The 16485-nt window shown below is 46.2% G+C and overlaps 1 protein-coding gene across 16 annotated transcripts in view; it reads left to right on the forward strand.

The window, feature by feature from the left end:
* LOC106578374 (TRAF2 and NCK-interacting protein kinase) overlaps positions 1-16485 on the forward strand; it is a 64703-nt gene that overhangs the window by 37236 nt on the left and 10982 nt on the right. For 14 of the 16 annotated variants that reach the window (XM_014157099.2, XM_045702021.1, XM_045702023.1 and 11 more), the window contains 10 exons: positions 2195-2370; positions 2869-2971; positions 3369-3509; positions 7911-8022; positions 8221-8397; positions 8672-8815; positions 11108-11242; positions 11469-11569; positions 11744-11893; positions 12362-12521. In XM_014157099.2, coding sequence (XP_014012574.1) covers positions 2195-2370; positions 2869-2971; positions 3369-3509; positions 7911-8022; positions 8221-8397; positions 8672-8815; positions 11108-11242; positions 11469-11569; positions 11744-11893; positions 12362-12521 — 1399 coding nt within the window. The remainder of the gene's footprint in view (positions 1-2194; positions 2371-2868; positions 2972-3368; positions 3510-7910; positions 8023-8220; positions 8398-8671; positions 8816-11107; positions 11243-11468; positions 11570-11743; positions 11894-12361; positions 12522-16485) is intronic. The other 2 variants (XM_045702028.1, XM_045702024.1) reach the window with 2 other exon arrangements.

Consider the following 16485-nt stretch of genomic DNA (forward strand, 5'->3'; position numbering starts at 1 on the left):
GAAGCCATAGGAACGGCAATCTGGGTCCTAACCCATTAGATACTCTATAGGCATTCAATTGAAAATACCCACATCAAAAAAATCCCACTTCCTGGATGGATTTTCCTCAGGTTTTTGCCTGCCATATCAGTTATGTTATACTCACAGACATTAGTTTAACATCTATGGGCTAGGTGGGACGTTAGCGTCCCACTCTATTCAACAGCCAGTGGAATCACGTGGCGCGAAATACAAATACCTCAAAAATAAAATTATTTCAATATTTCAATCATACGACTATTTTACACCATTTCAAAGATAAGACTCTCGTTAATCTAACCACATTGTCCGATTTCAAAAAGGCTTTACAGCGAAAGCAAAACATTAGATTATGTTATGAGAGTACATGGACACAAATAACCACACAGCCATTTTTCAAGCAAGCATATGTCACAAAAACCCAAAACACAGCTAAATGCAGCACTAACCTTTTGATGATCTTCATCAGATGACACTCCTAGGACATTATGTTATACAATACATGCATGTTTTGTTCAATCAAGTTCATATTTATATCAAACAGCTTTTTACATTGGCGTGTGATGTTCAGAAATTGTATTCCCACCGAAAACTTCCGGTGAATTTACTAAATTACTCATGATAAACGTTGACAAAATACATAACAATTATTTTAAGAATTATAGATACAGAACTCCTTTATGCAATCGCTATGTCAGATTTTAAAATAGCTTTTCGGCGAAAGCACATTTTGCAATATTCTGAGTAGATAGCCCAGACATCACAGGCTAGCTATTTTGACACCCACCAAGTTTGGTACTCACCAAACTCAGATTTACTTTAAGAAATATTGGATTACCTTTGCTGTTCTTCGTCAGAATGCACTCCCAGGACTTCTACTTCAACAACAAATGTTGGTTTGGTTCCAAATAATCCATAGTTATATCCAAATAGCGGCGTTTTGTTCGTGCGTTCGTGACAAAAAAATTCAAAATATTCCATTACCGTACTTCGAAGCATGTCAAACACTGTTTAAAATCAATTTTTATGCGATTTTTCTCGTAAAATAGCGATAATATTCCGACCGGGAGTCGTTGTTTTCGTTCAAAGACTGAAAATGTAAAATGGACTCCCATGTGCACGTGCGCACCCGTCTCATTGTTCTCAGATCGACCACTTACCAAATGCGCTACTGTTTTTCAGCCATGGACTGCAAAGTCATCATTCAACGTTCTGGCGCCTTCTGGGAGCCTATGGGAGCCTTAGAAAGTGTCACGTTACAGCAGAGATCCTCTGTTTTCAATAAAGAGGCTAAAGAAGGCCAAGAAATGGTCAGAGAGGGCACTTCCTGTTTGGAATCTTCTCAGGTTTTGTCCTGCCATATGAGTTCTGTTATACTCACAGACACCATTCAAACAGTTTTAGAAACTTTAGGGTGTTTTCTATCCAAATCAAACAATTATATGCATATTCTAGTTTCTGGGCAGGAGTAATAAACAGATTAAATCAGGTACGTTTTTTTATCCGGCCGTGAAAATACTGCCCCCTATCCATAACAGGTTAAGACACTTCATGTTAATACACTTTATGTTGGTGTTTCTTTCATTTTGACCAATACCTGTATGTGCTTGTGATAAAGTTAACCACCATTATTAAAAAAACAATAAAAAATCCTCTGTGGCTAAATTATTCTTTCTGATGCATTTTGAACATTTAGAGCGGACTTATTTGGTTGGATAAAATTATAATAATAAAAACAATAACGTAATTTCCCTCTTGGGCCCCCATGGGCCTGGGCCCAGGGGCTTCAGCCCCGGTAAGCCCCTACATTAATCCGGCCCTGTGCACGCCTCTCTCTCCTCTAGCTCACCTGTTTTGCTCTACCTGTGCCGTGTGACAGAGGCAGACTGGGGAGCATTGGAGCTGTTTCCCCTTAAACAGATATAACCACTGACCATAAGGGTTGAGTTCCCAGAACCCTAACCCTTCTGTTAGTGACCTTTCCTGACTGCGTCCTGACTGAATCCTCATTGTTCCTCACACTCTGAGGAAGGAGTTAGCTGCTGAAAAATGTATGTTTAAAATGTTGTGCCAATAAACTGTTCCCCATAAATCAAAGCAACTGTTACTGCACCCATGACTTGAGTGCTGACCTTTTATAATATCCTCTACTGACCTTTGACCTCCTCACCTACAGGACCTGACGGCTCTTGCCAAGGAGCTGAGGGACCTGCGTCAGGGGGAGGAGCCTAATCGCCCACCCGTCAAGGTGACGGACTACTCCTCATCAAGTGACGAGTCACAGAGTGACGAGGAGGGAGAGGGAGGAAGTAACGACGGCTCAGTGTCTGTCAGCGACATCCCACGCATCATGTGAGTGTGTGTGTGTGTGTGTGTGTGTGTGTGTGTGTGTGTGTGTGTGTGTGTGTTAGAAAGGGTGAGTGTGTATCTGCATTTTAGCTATGCATTTATTTTATTGTAGCTATGTATTTTAAATCTGTAATATGTAACTTTTTGGCAACCCGACCAAATCCACATAGAAAAGTGAGTTATAGATCTGTAATTCCATTGAAAGCAAGTCTAAAAAGCGGTCGATCTGTTCTACAGTATGTGCACTATTTGCTTCTTTTACTTTGGGTTTTGTACACCAGTTTCAAACAGTTGAAAATACAATATTGTTGGTTCTGGAAACCATATTTCAGTGGTTTAAATGGGACAATGATTCTCTACACTATACTTGCTTGTTTTGCCACATACACTTAAATTACTATTAGAATTTTAGCAACCAGGAAATGGCAGAGCGATGTCTGCATAGGGCATCTTTTAGTATTTTAAACGTGTGTGTGTGTGTATGTGTGTGTTGCGTGTCAGGCCGGCCGCGGGGCAGAGTAGTGGTGAGGTGTACGGTGTGATGGGAGGACATAATGATTCCTACGGCAACAGTTCCCAAGACAGCACCCTGATGATGAGAGAGGTCAGTCACCTTTCACTTTTAACCCCTGACCCCTGGGCGCCGCTCGGCTTGCTTAATACACAACTCAGCATCCTGGCATGCACTCGGCTCTGCGTGTGTCTGTGTCTGTCTGTGTAGAATGAGTCTCTGCATTGTCACCAGCCGTCGCTCAGCTTCTTCAATCCTTTGGGTTTACCCACCTTCCACATCAGCGGCAGAACGTACCCCTTAACCACAGATCCAGATGAACCTCCAAACCCTAAACCTAACCTTAACCATTAGATTCCAACCTTAACCTTACCTTAACCACAAATCTAGAATCATCTTACCTTTCCCAAATCCTACCCATCACAAGGAAATACATTAATCTGAACTTAGATCAGTGTGTAGAGTGGCCCTCACTCTCTCTCTGTTCCAGACCTATGGGGACAGGAGGCGGAACTCCGCTCTCGCCGACAGCAACGGTTTCCCCGGAAACGCCAATCTGCCCGATCTGGTGCAGCAAAGCCCCTCCCCCATGGTCTCCCCTGGTGATGGCTCTGGGCGCAGCCACCCCAAAGTAGGTTCACTAGACCCCTACACCCTAACTGCTTATGCCCTTGCACCCTACACCCTTACTTGCTAGCCCTCTACACACAAACCCCCTACATGCTAGCCCTGTACACACAACCTCCCTACTCCCTAGCCAGCAGATCCGACCCTCTTCCTTACAGCTGCATTAAGGTCGGACAGGCTTCCTGTGTAGATTTAGACACCATGGAGCCAGTGCGAGATATGGCTCTGAAACGTAAATGTCAAAAATGTTATAAATTGATTTGCATTTTAATGAGGGAAATAAGTATTTGACCCCTCTGCAAAACATGACTTAGTACTTGGTGGCAAAACCCTTGTTGGCAATCACAGAGGTCAGACGTTTCTTGTAGTTGGCCACCAGGTTTGCACACATCTCAGGAGGGATTTTGTCCCACTCCTCTTTGCAGATCTTCTCCAAGTCATTAAAGTTTCGAGGCTGACGTTTGGCAACTCGAACCTTCAGCTCCCTCCACAGATTTTCTATGGGATTAAGGTCTGGAGACTGGCTAGGCCACTCCAGGACCTTAATGTGCTTCTTCTTGAGCCACTCCTTTGTTGCCTTGGCCGTGTGTTTTGGGTCATTGTCGTGCTGGTATACCCATCCCCGACCCATTTTCAATGCCCTGGCTGAGGGAAGGCGGTTCTCACCCAAGATTTGACGGTACATGGCCCCGTCCATCGTCCCTTTGATGCGGTGAAGTTGTCCTGTCCCCTTAGCAGAAAAACACCCCCCAAAGCATAATGTTTCCACCTCCATGTTTGACGGTGGGGATGGTGTTCTTGGGGTCATATGCAGCATTCCTCCTCCTCCAAACACGGCAAGTTGAGTTGATGCCAAAGAGCTCCATTTTGGTCTCATCTGACACAACACTTTCACCCAGTTGTCCTCTGAATCATTCAGATGTTCATTGGCAAACTTTAGACGGGCATGTATATGTGCTTTCTTGAGCAGGGGAACCTTGCGGGCGCTGCAGGATTTCAGTCCTTCACGGCGTAGTGTGTTACCAATAGTTTTCTTGGTGACTATGGTCCCAGCAGCCTTGATCATTGACAAGACCCTCCCGTGTAGTTCTGGGCTGACCCTCCCGTGTAGTCCTCACCATTCTCATGATCATTGCAACTCCACGAGGTGAGATCTTGCATGGAGCCCCAGGCCGAGGGAGATTGACAGTTATTTTGTGTTTCTTCCATTTGCGAATAATCGCACCAACTGTTGTCACCTTCTCACCAAGCTGCTTGGCGATGGTCTTGTAGCCCATTCCAGCCTTGTGTAGGTCTACAATCTTGTCCCTGACATCTTTGGAGAGCTCTTTGGTCTTGGCCATGGTGGAGAGTTTGGAATCTGATTGATTGATTGCTTCTGTGGACAGGCGTCTTTTATACAGGTAACAAACTGAGATTAGGAGCACTCCCTTTAAAAGTGTGCTCCTAATCTCAGCTCGTTACCTGTATAAAAGACACCTGGGAGCCAGAAATCTTTCTGATTGAGAGGGGGTCAAATACTTATTTCCCTCATTAAAATGCAAATCAATTTATAACATTTTTGACATGTGTTTTTCTGGATTTTTTTGTTGTTATTCTGTCTCTCACTGTTCAAATAAACCTACCATTAAAATGATAGACTGATCATTTCTTTGTCAGTGAGCAAACATACAAAATCAGCAGGGGATCAAATACTTTTTTCCCTCACTGTATCTACAGAAGTAAGACAGATCCTGCTTCTGTTGTCTGTTTGAGTGTGTGTTTAATAGCCTATTGATTCCGTGAGCACCAAGCTTCACACAGCAATTTCACAAATTCATCTGATTTTAATTTTCGCTCTAGTAAAGGCTTTACTTTTTTTCTTTCTTTGTTAGAACAGCCTCTCTGGTATTATTTCTAATTTATTTCGTGTTTACACTTTCAAATTGTTAGAAAAATAATATTTATAATAATAATAACGCATATTTTTCTTGATCTCCTTGAATAATTAGCTTAAACAATAAATAAACCGTTCCATTTCGGAAATTGCATTCAGGAATGAATGCTACTGTTTAGTCTTTGCTGTAATAAAGACTTAACAAAACAAAAACAAAAAAAATGTTTTAACAGACTCTGGTACGCTTATACTTTATTTAGTGTTGTTTACATTGTTCCAAATGGTCAGAAAAATGATATTGTAATCTATACAACACCTGTTAGTCACACATAATATGCATGCAGCGCTTGCTCCTTGTCTTCTTTTTCTTGATCTCCAGTATATTCCACAACTAGTCACATTTATTCCACACATTGGACTTCCCCTTTACCTCCTGAGCAACCTGGAAAATATTCCCCCGTTTCGAGTTTATTTGTCACGTCCTCTGCATCCATTTTGAGTTCGTATGTGATACGTTGTTCAGAGTTTGTTATAACCAATTTATTGATGTGATTGGGATATGTTATAGGCACGGCCTGCCCGCCCATTAGGCAGCAACAACACATCCAACAACAACACAAAACGTCACATAATTCTGCCCAAAAACAATGACAATTTCTCTCAACCAGTGACATATGGGCTCTTTTGGTGAGGGCTGATGCCGATCTTTGATAAGCATTGCCCACTTTGTCAAGGGCAGGGACTCAAAATATTTTGCTTGTTCATTCACAGCGTGCCTCTCCAGGGTGCTGTTGGAGAGACACATCTCTGCAGCGCTGCACCAACGTTCAGTAAAAAAAATGATCCAACATAAATCATGTAGCAGATACAGGATATGGAAGAAAGAGTATCAAATTGTATTTGTCATATACACATGTTTAGCGCCTTTTCCTAGACCGTGTTGCTATGTGCATAATAGCAAGGTGGTTTCAAGTTTGTATCCGTCAATTTTATGACAAGCTGATCATAGTGAAAAAGAAAATACTTCTGCATTTCCCGCTGTGTAAACATATTGGAAATAGGCAATAACTCCTGATAAAGTTGGGTAGCTGATATTCAGAGCTTAAATAGCCATTGATTGATTAGTTACAGAAATCAGGACTAATAAAGCCAATGCTATGGACTGTTTTACAAACGGTGGGCCTGCCACGTTGATGGGCATTCATAAAATTCCATTGAGGGCCGACATGGTAGGCTACACTCTAGTAAGCACGAGCAGACGTCTTTTGGATGTCTTTTTTTTTGTCCTGTCCGGACGTCGTTTTTTGGTGTTTTACCAACAGTAGGCTTACCACAGACGGGTATTCATAAAATTGAATTTCAGGCAAGACTGTAGGCTACACCTCCGTAAGCACAGACCAACTCTGTTGCCTTTTTGGACGTCTTTTTTTGGCGCAGTTCCGGACCGGCCTTGATTTCCACATCCACAGACATTGGTTTTTGGTCTGGTCTGGCCCAACTCTAAGGATTTTCAACTTTCATTCGGAACCAATAATGAAACTGATTTCAACGTCCAGAAAAGATTCCTTTTCAGCATCCTGGAAAATATATATTTTAAACATACAGAAAATACCTTTTCACCTTTCATTCAGAACCTAAATTGAACCTAAGTTCAAAGTCTGGGAAATACTTATTTTAGTCTTTTCAACTTCATTTTGCTTACTGGGACGAGTCTAGTTTTGCAAGGGGTGGCATCTTTTGGTCTCGCCTATGTCGGCAGAACGGCAAAGACCGGCCCTGGCTATAGGTCAGGCTCTATTGAGCCATGTTCAGATGGAATTAGTTTTACTGGCGGGGTCGAGTTATGTAATTATGTGCACGAGCACAAAACACCACATCCCGTCCTAGTCTGCCGTGGCAGTAATTTTTACATGGCAGGAGAGTAACATTTCCAACCAGAATAACCTATTGTTTTTTGGCGAACTCCAAGATTCTCTGATTATACTAGTCCGGTGCGAACACGGACAGCGCGATAAACACTTTGATGTTCTGTGGTGGTCGCTGCAGCATGGAGGAGAGAGAGACAACGGGTGCTAGTTACAGCTACCTAGCCCTGTGGCTCTGTGCCCTTGTGCTCTCTCTGCATCCTGTACTAAAACAAACAAAAAAAACTCACCCTCTGTCAAGTCTGACTTGGATCTAGATGCTGAGTCTGTCTGGCTCGCAATTAAACCCACTCTAACCTAGTTTAACCCAGTACATAACCATTTCTTCCATACATTATCTACCTTTTTTGCTGGTCACATTCTCTGCTCTCTCTCCTCTGCATGCTGTGTGTTTGCATGGCAAACCAAGCCTAATGTTGCTCAACACACTTTCCGCTCTGGCAACCCGTAAGTGTATTCTGAAAACTCTCACCACCTGGCAACCTGTTACCTCAGGACAGAAATCGGGGTCTGGAGTTTTTCTTGTTTAGATGGTCAGAGAAAACTCTGAACCCACCTATAATACTCCGAGGTCCCGATCTCACCCCCTCTCTCTGATTTGCAGTACGGCATGGGCAGTGGGAGTGGCTCCAAGTCCTCCTCCTTCACGCCATTCGTTGATCCACGAGTCTACGGAACCTCCCCCACCGATGATGATGATGAAAACTCTGCCTCTGGTGAGTGAGTCAGTTATCTTGTCAATCTTCTGTCATCTTTGCTCTAGCTCTTGTTGCCAGTAAATTGCTTAGGAAGGAGGAGGTTGCATGAATGTTGCTCTAAAGTTGTAATGTTGTGTGAACATACTGTACAGGGTGTCCTGTTGTAAGTTTGAAAGGTTGTGTGAACATTAGTATAATGTTATCCTGTGGTTGCAGCTCTCTTTGCAAATGAGCTGCTGCTTCAGGAGCAGGAGCAGGCCAGACTGAACGAGGCCAGAAAGATCAGTGTGGTCAATGTGAACCCGACGAACATACGACCTCATAGTGACACGCCTGAAATACGCAAATACAAGAAGCGCTTCAACTCTGAGATACTGTGTGCTGCTCTCTGGGGTAAGACACTTCAAAGATACATTATATATGTATGCACACGCGTGTGTGTAGGTGCTTTCTGTGTCCATATATCCATGACTTTTGTATCTAGAAGTGTCCATATATCCATGACTTTTGTATCTAGAAGTGTCCATATATCCATGACTTTTGTATCTAGAAGTGTCCATATATCCATGACCTATGAAATCTTTGAATCGTTGTTGACTGTAATGTGATTTGTGGATTGAAATAAAGTATTTAAAATGTGTGTTTGTGTGTGTGTGTGTGTGTCTAGGTGTGAACCTGCTGGTGGGGACAGAGAATGGTCTTATGTTGCTGGACCGCAGTGGTCAGGGGAAGGTGTATAACCTGATCAACCGCCGACGCTTCCAACAGATGGACGTTCTGGAGGGCCTCAACGTCCTGGTCACCATATCTGGTAGGACTGATTGCAGCAAGACAGCTACTTGAACACAGTTAGACTTTAACAAAGGGTTCTGTGGCCCCATCGAGGAAGATGTATGGTGTGTTTCTGTTTTTGACTGGTTTTAACTGTCTGGCCCCAAAAGGCAGACTTGTGTTTCCTAAAGAGCTGGAGGCAGTGGCGGTTCTAGACCATTTCAACTGGGAGGGCCAAGCTGGGGCCAGTTGTACTGTTAGAGGGGCCAGTTACATTAATAACGGATGTAAAAAAAGAACGATAGCAAAAATTTGTTATGTAAAAATTATTTCATACTCCACATTTAGGGGGGACACAATGGGGTCCAAAATTGTTGTCACAGGGGCACTGCCCCCCCCCTCCCCAGAACCGCTAATGGCTGAAGGCCTGTAGCATTGCTTTGTTCAGATTCTACGATCACTCTCAAATAGTCAACAGGCTTAAGACCTTTCCCTCCCTTTCCTCTCCCCTCCCCTCTCTCTCTCCCTTCTCCTTTCCCCTCTCTCTCCCTTCTCCTTTCCCCTCCCCTCTCTCTCTCCCTTCTCCTTTCCCCTCTCTCTCCCTTCTCCTTTCCCCTCTCTCTCCCTTCTCCTTTCTCCTCTCCCCTCCCTCTCTCTCTCCTTCTCCATTCACCTCTCTCTCCCTTCTCCTCTCCCCTCTCTCTCCCTTCTCCTTTCTCCTCTCCCCTCCCCTCTCTCTCTCCCTTCTCCATTCACCTCTCTCTCCCTTCTCCTTTCCCCTCTCTCTCCCTTCTCCTTTCTCCTCTCCCCTCCCCTCTCTCTCTCCCTTCTCCTTTCCCCTCTCTCTCCCTTCTCCTTTCTCCTCTCCCCTCCCTCTCTCTCTCCCTTCTCCTTTCCCCTCTCTCCCTTCTCCTTTCCCCTCTCTCTCCCTTCTCCTTTCCCCTCTCTCTCCCTTCTCCTTTCCCCTCTCTCTCCCTTCTCCTTTCCCCTCTCTCTCTCCCTTCTCCTTTCCCCTCTCTCTCCCTTCTCCTTTCTCCTCTCCCCTCCCCTCTCTCTCTCCCTTCTCCTTTCCCCTCTCTCCCTTCTCCTTTCCCCTCTCTCTCCCTTCTCCTTTCCCCTCTCTCTCCCTTCTCCTTTCCCCTCTCTCTCCCTTCTCCTTTCCCCTCTCTCCCTTCTCCTTTCCCCTCTCTCTCTCCCTTCTCCTTTCCCCTCTCTCTCCCTTCTCCTTTCTCCTCTCCCCTCCCCTCTCTCTCTCCCTTCTCCATTCACCTCTCTCTCCCTTCTCCTTTCCCCTCTCTCTCCCTTCTCCTTTCCCCTCTCTCTCCCTTCTCCTTTCCCCTCTCTCTCCCTTCTCCTTTCCCCTCTCTCCCTTCTCCTTTCCCCTCTCTCTCCCTTCTCCTTTCCCCTCTCTCTCCCTTCTCCTTTCCCCTCTCTCCCTTCTCCTTTCCCCTCTCTCCCTTCTCCTTTCCCTCTCTCTCCCTTCTCCTTTCTCCTCTCCTCTCCCCTCCCCTCTCTCTCTCCTTCTCCTTTCCCCTCTCTCTCCCTTCTCCTTTCCCCTCTCTCTCCCTTCTCCTTTCCCCTCTCTCTCCCTTCTCCTTTCTCCCCTCCCCTCTCTCTCTCCCTTCTCCTTTCCCCTCTCTCTCCCTTCTCCTTTCTCCTCTCCCCTCCCCTCTCTCTCTCCCTTCTCCTTTCCCCTCTCTCTCCCTTCTCCTTTCTCCTCTCCCCTCACCTCTCTCTCTCCCTTCTCCTTTCCCCTCTCTCTCCCTTCTCCTTTCTCCTCTCCCCTCCCCTCTCTCTCTCCCTTCTCCATTCCCCTCTCTCTCCCTTCTCCTTTCTCCTCTCCCCTCCCCTCTTTCTCTCCCTTCTCCTTTCTCCTCTCTCTCCCTTCTCCTTTCCCCTCTCTCTCTCCCTTCTCCTTTCCCCTCCCTCTCTCTCTCCCTTCTCCTTTCCCCTCTCTCTCCCTTCTCCTTTCCCCTCTCTCTCCCTTCTCCTTTCCCCTCTCTCTCCCTTCTCCTTTCTCCTCTCCCCTCCCCTCTCTCTCTCCCTTCTCCTTTCCCCTCTCTCTCCCTTCTCCTTTCTCCTCTCCCCTCCCCTCTTTCTCTCCCTTCTCCATTCACCTCTCTCTCCCTTCTCCTTTCCCCTCTCTCTCTCCCTTCTCCTTTCCCCTCTCTCTCTCCCTTCTCCTTTCCCCTCTCTCTCTCCCTTCTCCTTTCCCCTCTCTCTCTCCCTTCTCCATTCACCTCTCTCTCCCTTCTCCTTTCCCCTCTCTCTCTCCCTTCTCCTTTCCCCTCTCTCTCTCTCTCTTGTCCTTTCCCCTCTCTCCCTCCTCCAGGGAAGAAGAATAAGTTGCGTGTGTACTACCTATCCTGGCTGAGGAACAGGATATTACACAACGACCCTGAGGTGGAGAAGAAGCAGGGCTGGGTCACTGTAGGAGAGCTGGAGGGCTGTGTGCACTACAAAGTCGGTACGTGTGTGGACTGGGGTCATGACGTTTAAGCCTGGGTGTCTGTGTGTTGCATTAGCCCATTAAGCTAAAGCCAAGGCATTATCACGGGGCACTAACACAAGTGATTGACTCTCCTCTGTGTGTGTGTGTGTGTGTGTGTGTGTGTGTGTGTGTGTGTGTGTGTGTGTGTGTGTGTGTGTGTGTGTGTGTGTGTGTGTGTGTGTGTGTGTGTGTGTGTTTCCAGTGAAGTATGAGAGGATCAAGTTTCTGGTGATCGCTCTGAAGAACTCAGTGGAGATCTACGCCTGGGCACCCAAACCCTACCACAAGTTCATGGCCTTTAAGGTAACACACACACATATTATCTTATTTCCTCCCCTACCCGTGTGTAGCTCCCACCTACTCTCACCTGGGTGATGCCACAGCAGCCATTTTGTAGCTGAATGTTCTCCACAATATCTCTCTCAATAATGTCTATCTTTCTCTCTATTCTCCACGGTCTCTCTCTCTGTCTGTCAGTCGTTCACTGACCTACAGCACCGCCCCCAGCTGGTTGACCTGACAGTGGAGGAAGGTCAGAGGTTAAAGGTCATCTATGGCTCCAGCGTTGGGTTTCATGTAATCGATGTCGACTCTGGCAACCCGTATGACATCTACATCCCCTCCCACGTAAGGCTGCGTGTGCATGCGTGTGTATGTGTGCGTGTGCGTGGTCAGAGAAGGACTACTGAACCAGGTAACATCTGATTTCTGCACTCTGCTGGTGAGAAGTTGGTTTCCCTCTGAACTACTACCTTTTAAAAGGTAACCGTACCTACCGTGTGGCGGTTCTGGTTTCAGGGCTGAAATACCATGACAGTTACCATTTATGTTGTTGAAACCATGACAAGGCTGTTTTGTTTACCTTGTGTGTTACCATGGTGATTGTGTGACTGATGGAGCGGGAGATTCCATTGTTGCAGCAGTTTCTCATCGCACAGGGGGGTGGGGAGCTGGCCACAAGACAAGGAGGGAGGGAAAGAAGGGCGAGAAAGAGAGATTTGGAGGTAGAGGAGTTGCGGGGGTCGTGCTCTGTGCCCGCCAGGCTGACACCAGCCCCCCACCCCTCCACTGTGTGGTATCTATCGCCCCCGGCAGATTCAGAGTCAGGTGACGCCCCATGCCATCGTGGTGCTGCCGCGGACCGATGGGATGGAGATGCTGCTGTGTTACGAGGACGAGGGCGTCTACGTCAACACCTACGGACGCATCACTAAAGACGTGGTGCTGCAGTGGGGAGAGATGCCTACATCTGTTGGTAGGTCACACACACACTATATACACAACTCTCACTGCCACCCTCACAAACACCTCTATGCCTCTTACACCCCTCAATACCTCTCACTAGTCCCTCTCTAACCTTGGCTACCCCTCTCCCTCACTATTCCGCACAACCATGCACTACCCCTCTATACTCCCTCTCTATCCCCCTCTGATCCACTAGTAAGGCTAGGACTCCTAGTCTTTTCAGCTTCCAACCCCAGACTCAGCTCCAGCCCCTGCTCCCCAGCTCCAGCCCCTGCTCCCCAGCTCCAGCCCCTACTCCCCAGCTCCAGCCCTTCCTCCCCAGCCCCTGCTCCCCAGCTCCAGCCCCTCCTCCCCAGCCCCTGCTCCCCAGCTCCAGCCCATCCTCCCCAGCCCCTGCTCCCCAGCTCCTGCTCCCCAGCTCCAGCCCATCCTCTCCAGCCCATCCTCCCCAGCTCCAGCCCCTGCTCCTCCTCTCCAGCCCCTGCTCCCCAACCAGGGCCAGCTCCAGAATGAATCAGTTTCTAAAGGCGGGCACATTTCTTCACTGGACCTCCTATATGTGCATGCGCTTTTATATTCACCATTTTCTTTAGGAGTGTTATAGTGAAGACTATAGGCAGCTTGTGAGTTTCAAGGTTGGGGAAGCACAGTTTATCCTACCATCTCTACCGATCTGCATGCCAGTTATAATTATTTTTATATGCGCATTTTCGTGTAACAGTTTCATTTCACTAATAACGTTTTTGTTTATCAAAATCAGTGTTACATGGTTAATCATGAATCTGAAGTAAAACAATAAAAATCTAAAAGTTCAAATTCAACTAAAGCGAGAGCATCAGCCTCTGCCATATGGACACATTAATACACTGTGATCCATTGGCGGCTAAAGAAATGAGAGCATAGAACTCAGAGATAGCCTTCAGGCCAATACAGTAAGCCTATCACTTAATCGTCAACTAAGTAAAATACATTGGCCTAAAGTCGACAATTAAACATTTTCGAAAATACTTCACATTCATCTCTCTACTCCACCTCTCTGCCTCCCTTTTTATCTGTCTTGACTTGAGCTATTGCTGGTGAAGCGCAACATTGTATCAAATCATCACTAGGTACAGGGAAGCTGTCTCTAGGGAACTTGAAACATTATATCAACTAACCTATTCCAGGTCTTCAGAGTTTCCTGTGCCAGTGAGCTCAGGACAGACAGCTGTTTTTTTTATGACATTTTCACTGGATATATTATTATTATTATTTGTTTTATTATTTAACCTTTATTTAACTAGGCAAGTCAGTTAAGAACAAATTCTTATTTACAATGACGGCCTACCCCGGCCAAACCCGGACGACGCTGGGCCAATTGTGTGCCGCCCTATGGGACTCCCAATCACGGCCGGATGTGATACAACCTGGAATCGAACCAAGGACTGTAGTGACGCCTCTTGCACTGAGTTGCAGTGCCTTAGACCGCTGGGCCACTCGGGAGCCTATGGATAATATGGAATAATCAGATCAAGATATTCTGTTCTTTTACACCGAGGCATGATTATAAAGGCCGGGAGTGTTGGAAAGATTTTTCAAATACTGAGGAACTGTCATTCACAAAAACAGACTTTGTTGACTTACTGTGTGAGGTGAAGAAAAAATGACTGAGAAGCTCAGTTTATTAGTGGTGGATGTGGTGAGTTATAACAATCAAAAATCAGACATTGCCAAATGGGTACTTAACTACTTTTGCACGCAGCAGGCCAGGTAGGCCTACCTCTGTGTGTGCTCAGGCGCGTGCACTCCCTCAACTTTATCAGGAAATAGAAACCAGACACATGCTCATTGCTCACGTGGAGCACTCCAAACAAAAGACAATGAAACAATTGACAAATCTCGTAATTGTTATTAAATAAACCAAAACTTGTTTCTCACCTGTGTAGCAGGTTGTGAACTCCGCAAACAACGTTTCCAGTCTGATAATAAGTATGGTAAATCACTGTAATTAATACATTAACAGAAATTCATGTAACCAAATGACAGGGGATTAACGGTACGTCTACTAGACCTGCTGGTGATGTGTTATGGAGAATTACTCAAAAGAATAATAAAATCTGCCTCCCGAGTGGCACAGCGGTCTAAGGCACTTCAGTGCTTGAGGCGTCAGTACATATCCAGGTTCGATTCCGTGTTGTGTCGCAGCCGGCCTTGACTTGGAGACCCATGAGGTGATGCACAATTGGCCCAGCGTCGTCCGGTTTAGGGGAGGGTTTGGCCGGCCGGGATGTCCTTGTCCCATCGCGCTCCTGTGGCAAACAATTCATACAATAAAACTATGAATCCACAAGAATTGGTGGGAGACAGCTGAGCGCTTTCTGGAGAGCTGAGTGCATGAATTCTGGAGAGAGACGTGCCATATCGTTGCCACACCCCTCCCCTTGTTGCAACATGTAAATATTATACTCAAGACACATCTAGAATCTAGATGCTTTTCACTGACAGCCGCAACTCAATCAGCTAGACCCATTGCCAGAGGCGTTAGCCAAATCGCAGGCTTCCCAAATAGACCTAGGTCAACACACACGCGATATAAACAATCCACAGCTTGTTATTTTTTTAAGAAGCTAATGATCCTCTGTGGCTAAGTCATGCTCTCTGGTAAAGTATTTTGAATTATTTTATTTAGACTGGAATAATTATAGCCTATAATTTTAGTGAAACATCCAGCATCCTAACAGTGCACTGTGCACCTGCCAACGTTCCTTCCCAATTTGCAAGAGGCTGAAACCAGAGATCTGTATACAATGATGAGGTGCTCATGTCTCCGCCCTAACAATGGGAGTCTTTGTCCCAAAGGTGCGAAGGAAGGCGACAAGCTTAAGGCTGCATATTATGCCCATAGAAACGCATTGTGCTTATTCAGGACAGATTTTGGTGAGAGTAAACCCTCTCGCATCGCCTCTTCCTCTCTGCTGAAACTATATCACCGGAGAAAGCATCAGAGCGAGCGAAACAGCACTCCTCTATATGTTGCCCAAGTATCTGATGCTGTCTGGACAGAAATATTATGACATGCCACACTCTTAGTCCAGACAGCATCAGATACATGGTCTACACATACTGAGACAGAGGAGTGCTGTTTCACTGTCCAGACAGCGTCAGATACATGTCTACACATACTGAGACAGAGGAGTGCTGTTTCACTGTCCAGACAGCATCAGATACATGTCTACACATACTGAGACAGAGGAGTGCTGTTTCACTGTCCAGACAGCATCAGATACATGTCTACACATACTGAGACAGAGGGGCGCTGTTTCACTGTCCAGGCAGCATCAGATACATGTCTACACATACTGAGACAGAGGGGTGCTGTTTCACTGTCCAGACAGCATCAGATACATGTCTACACATACTGAGACAGAGGGGTGCTGTTTCACTGTCCAGACAGCATCAGATACATGTCTACACATACTGAGACAGAGGGGGCGCTGTTTCACTGTCCAGACAGCATCAGATACATGGTCTACACATACTGAGACAGAGGGGTGCTGTTTCACTGTCCAGACAGCATCAGATACATGGTCTACACATACTGAGACAGAGGGGCGCTGTTTCACTGTCCAGGCAGCATCAGATACATGTCTACACATACTGAGACAGAGGAGTGCTGTTTCACTGTCCAGACAGCATCAGATACATGTCTACACATACTGAGACAGAGGGGTGCTGTTTCACTGTCCAGACAGCATCAGATACATGGTCTACACATACTGAGACAGAGGGGTGCTGTTTCACTGTCCAGACAGCATCAGATACATGTCTACACATACTGAGACAGAGGGGTGCTGTTTCACTGTCCAGACAGCATCAGATACATGTCTACACATACTGAGACAGAGGGGTGCTGTTTCACTGTCCAGGCAGCATCAGATACATGTCTACACATACTGAGACAGAGGGGTGCTGTTTCACTGTCCAGACAGCATCAG

The sequence above is a fragment of the Salmo salar genome, chromosome ssa19 (assembly GCF_905237065.1).
Source record: "Salmo salar chromosome ssa19, Ssal_v3.1, whole genome shotgun sequence".
Taxonomy (NCBI): Eukaryota; Metazoa; Chordata; class Actinopteri; order Salmoniformes; family Salmonidae; genus Salmo; species Salmo salar.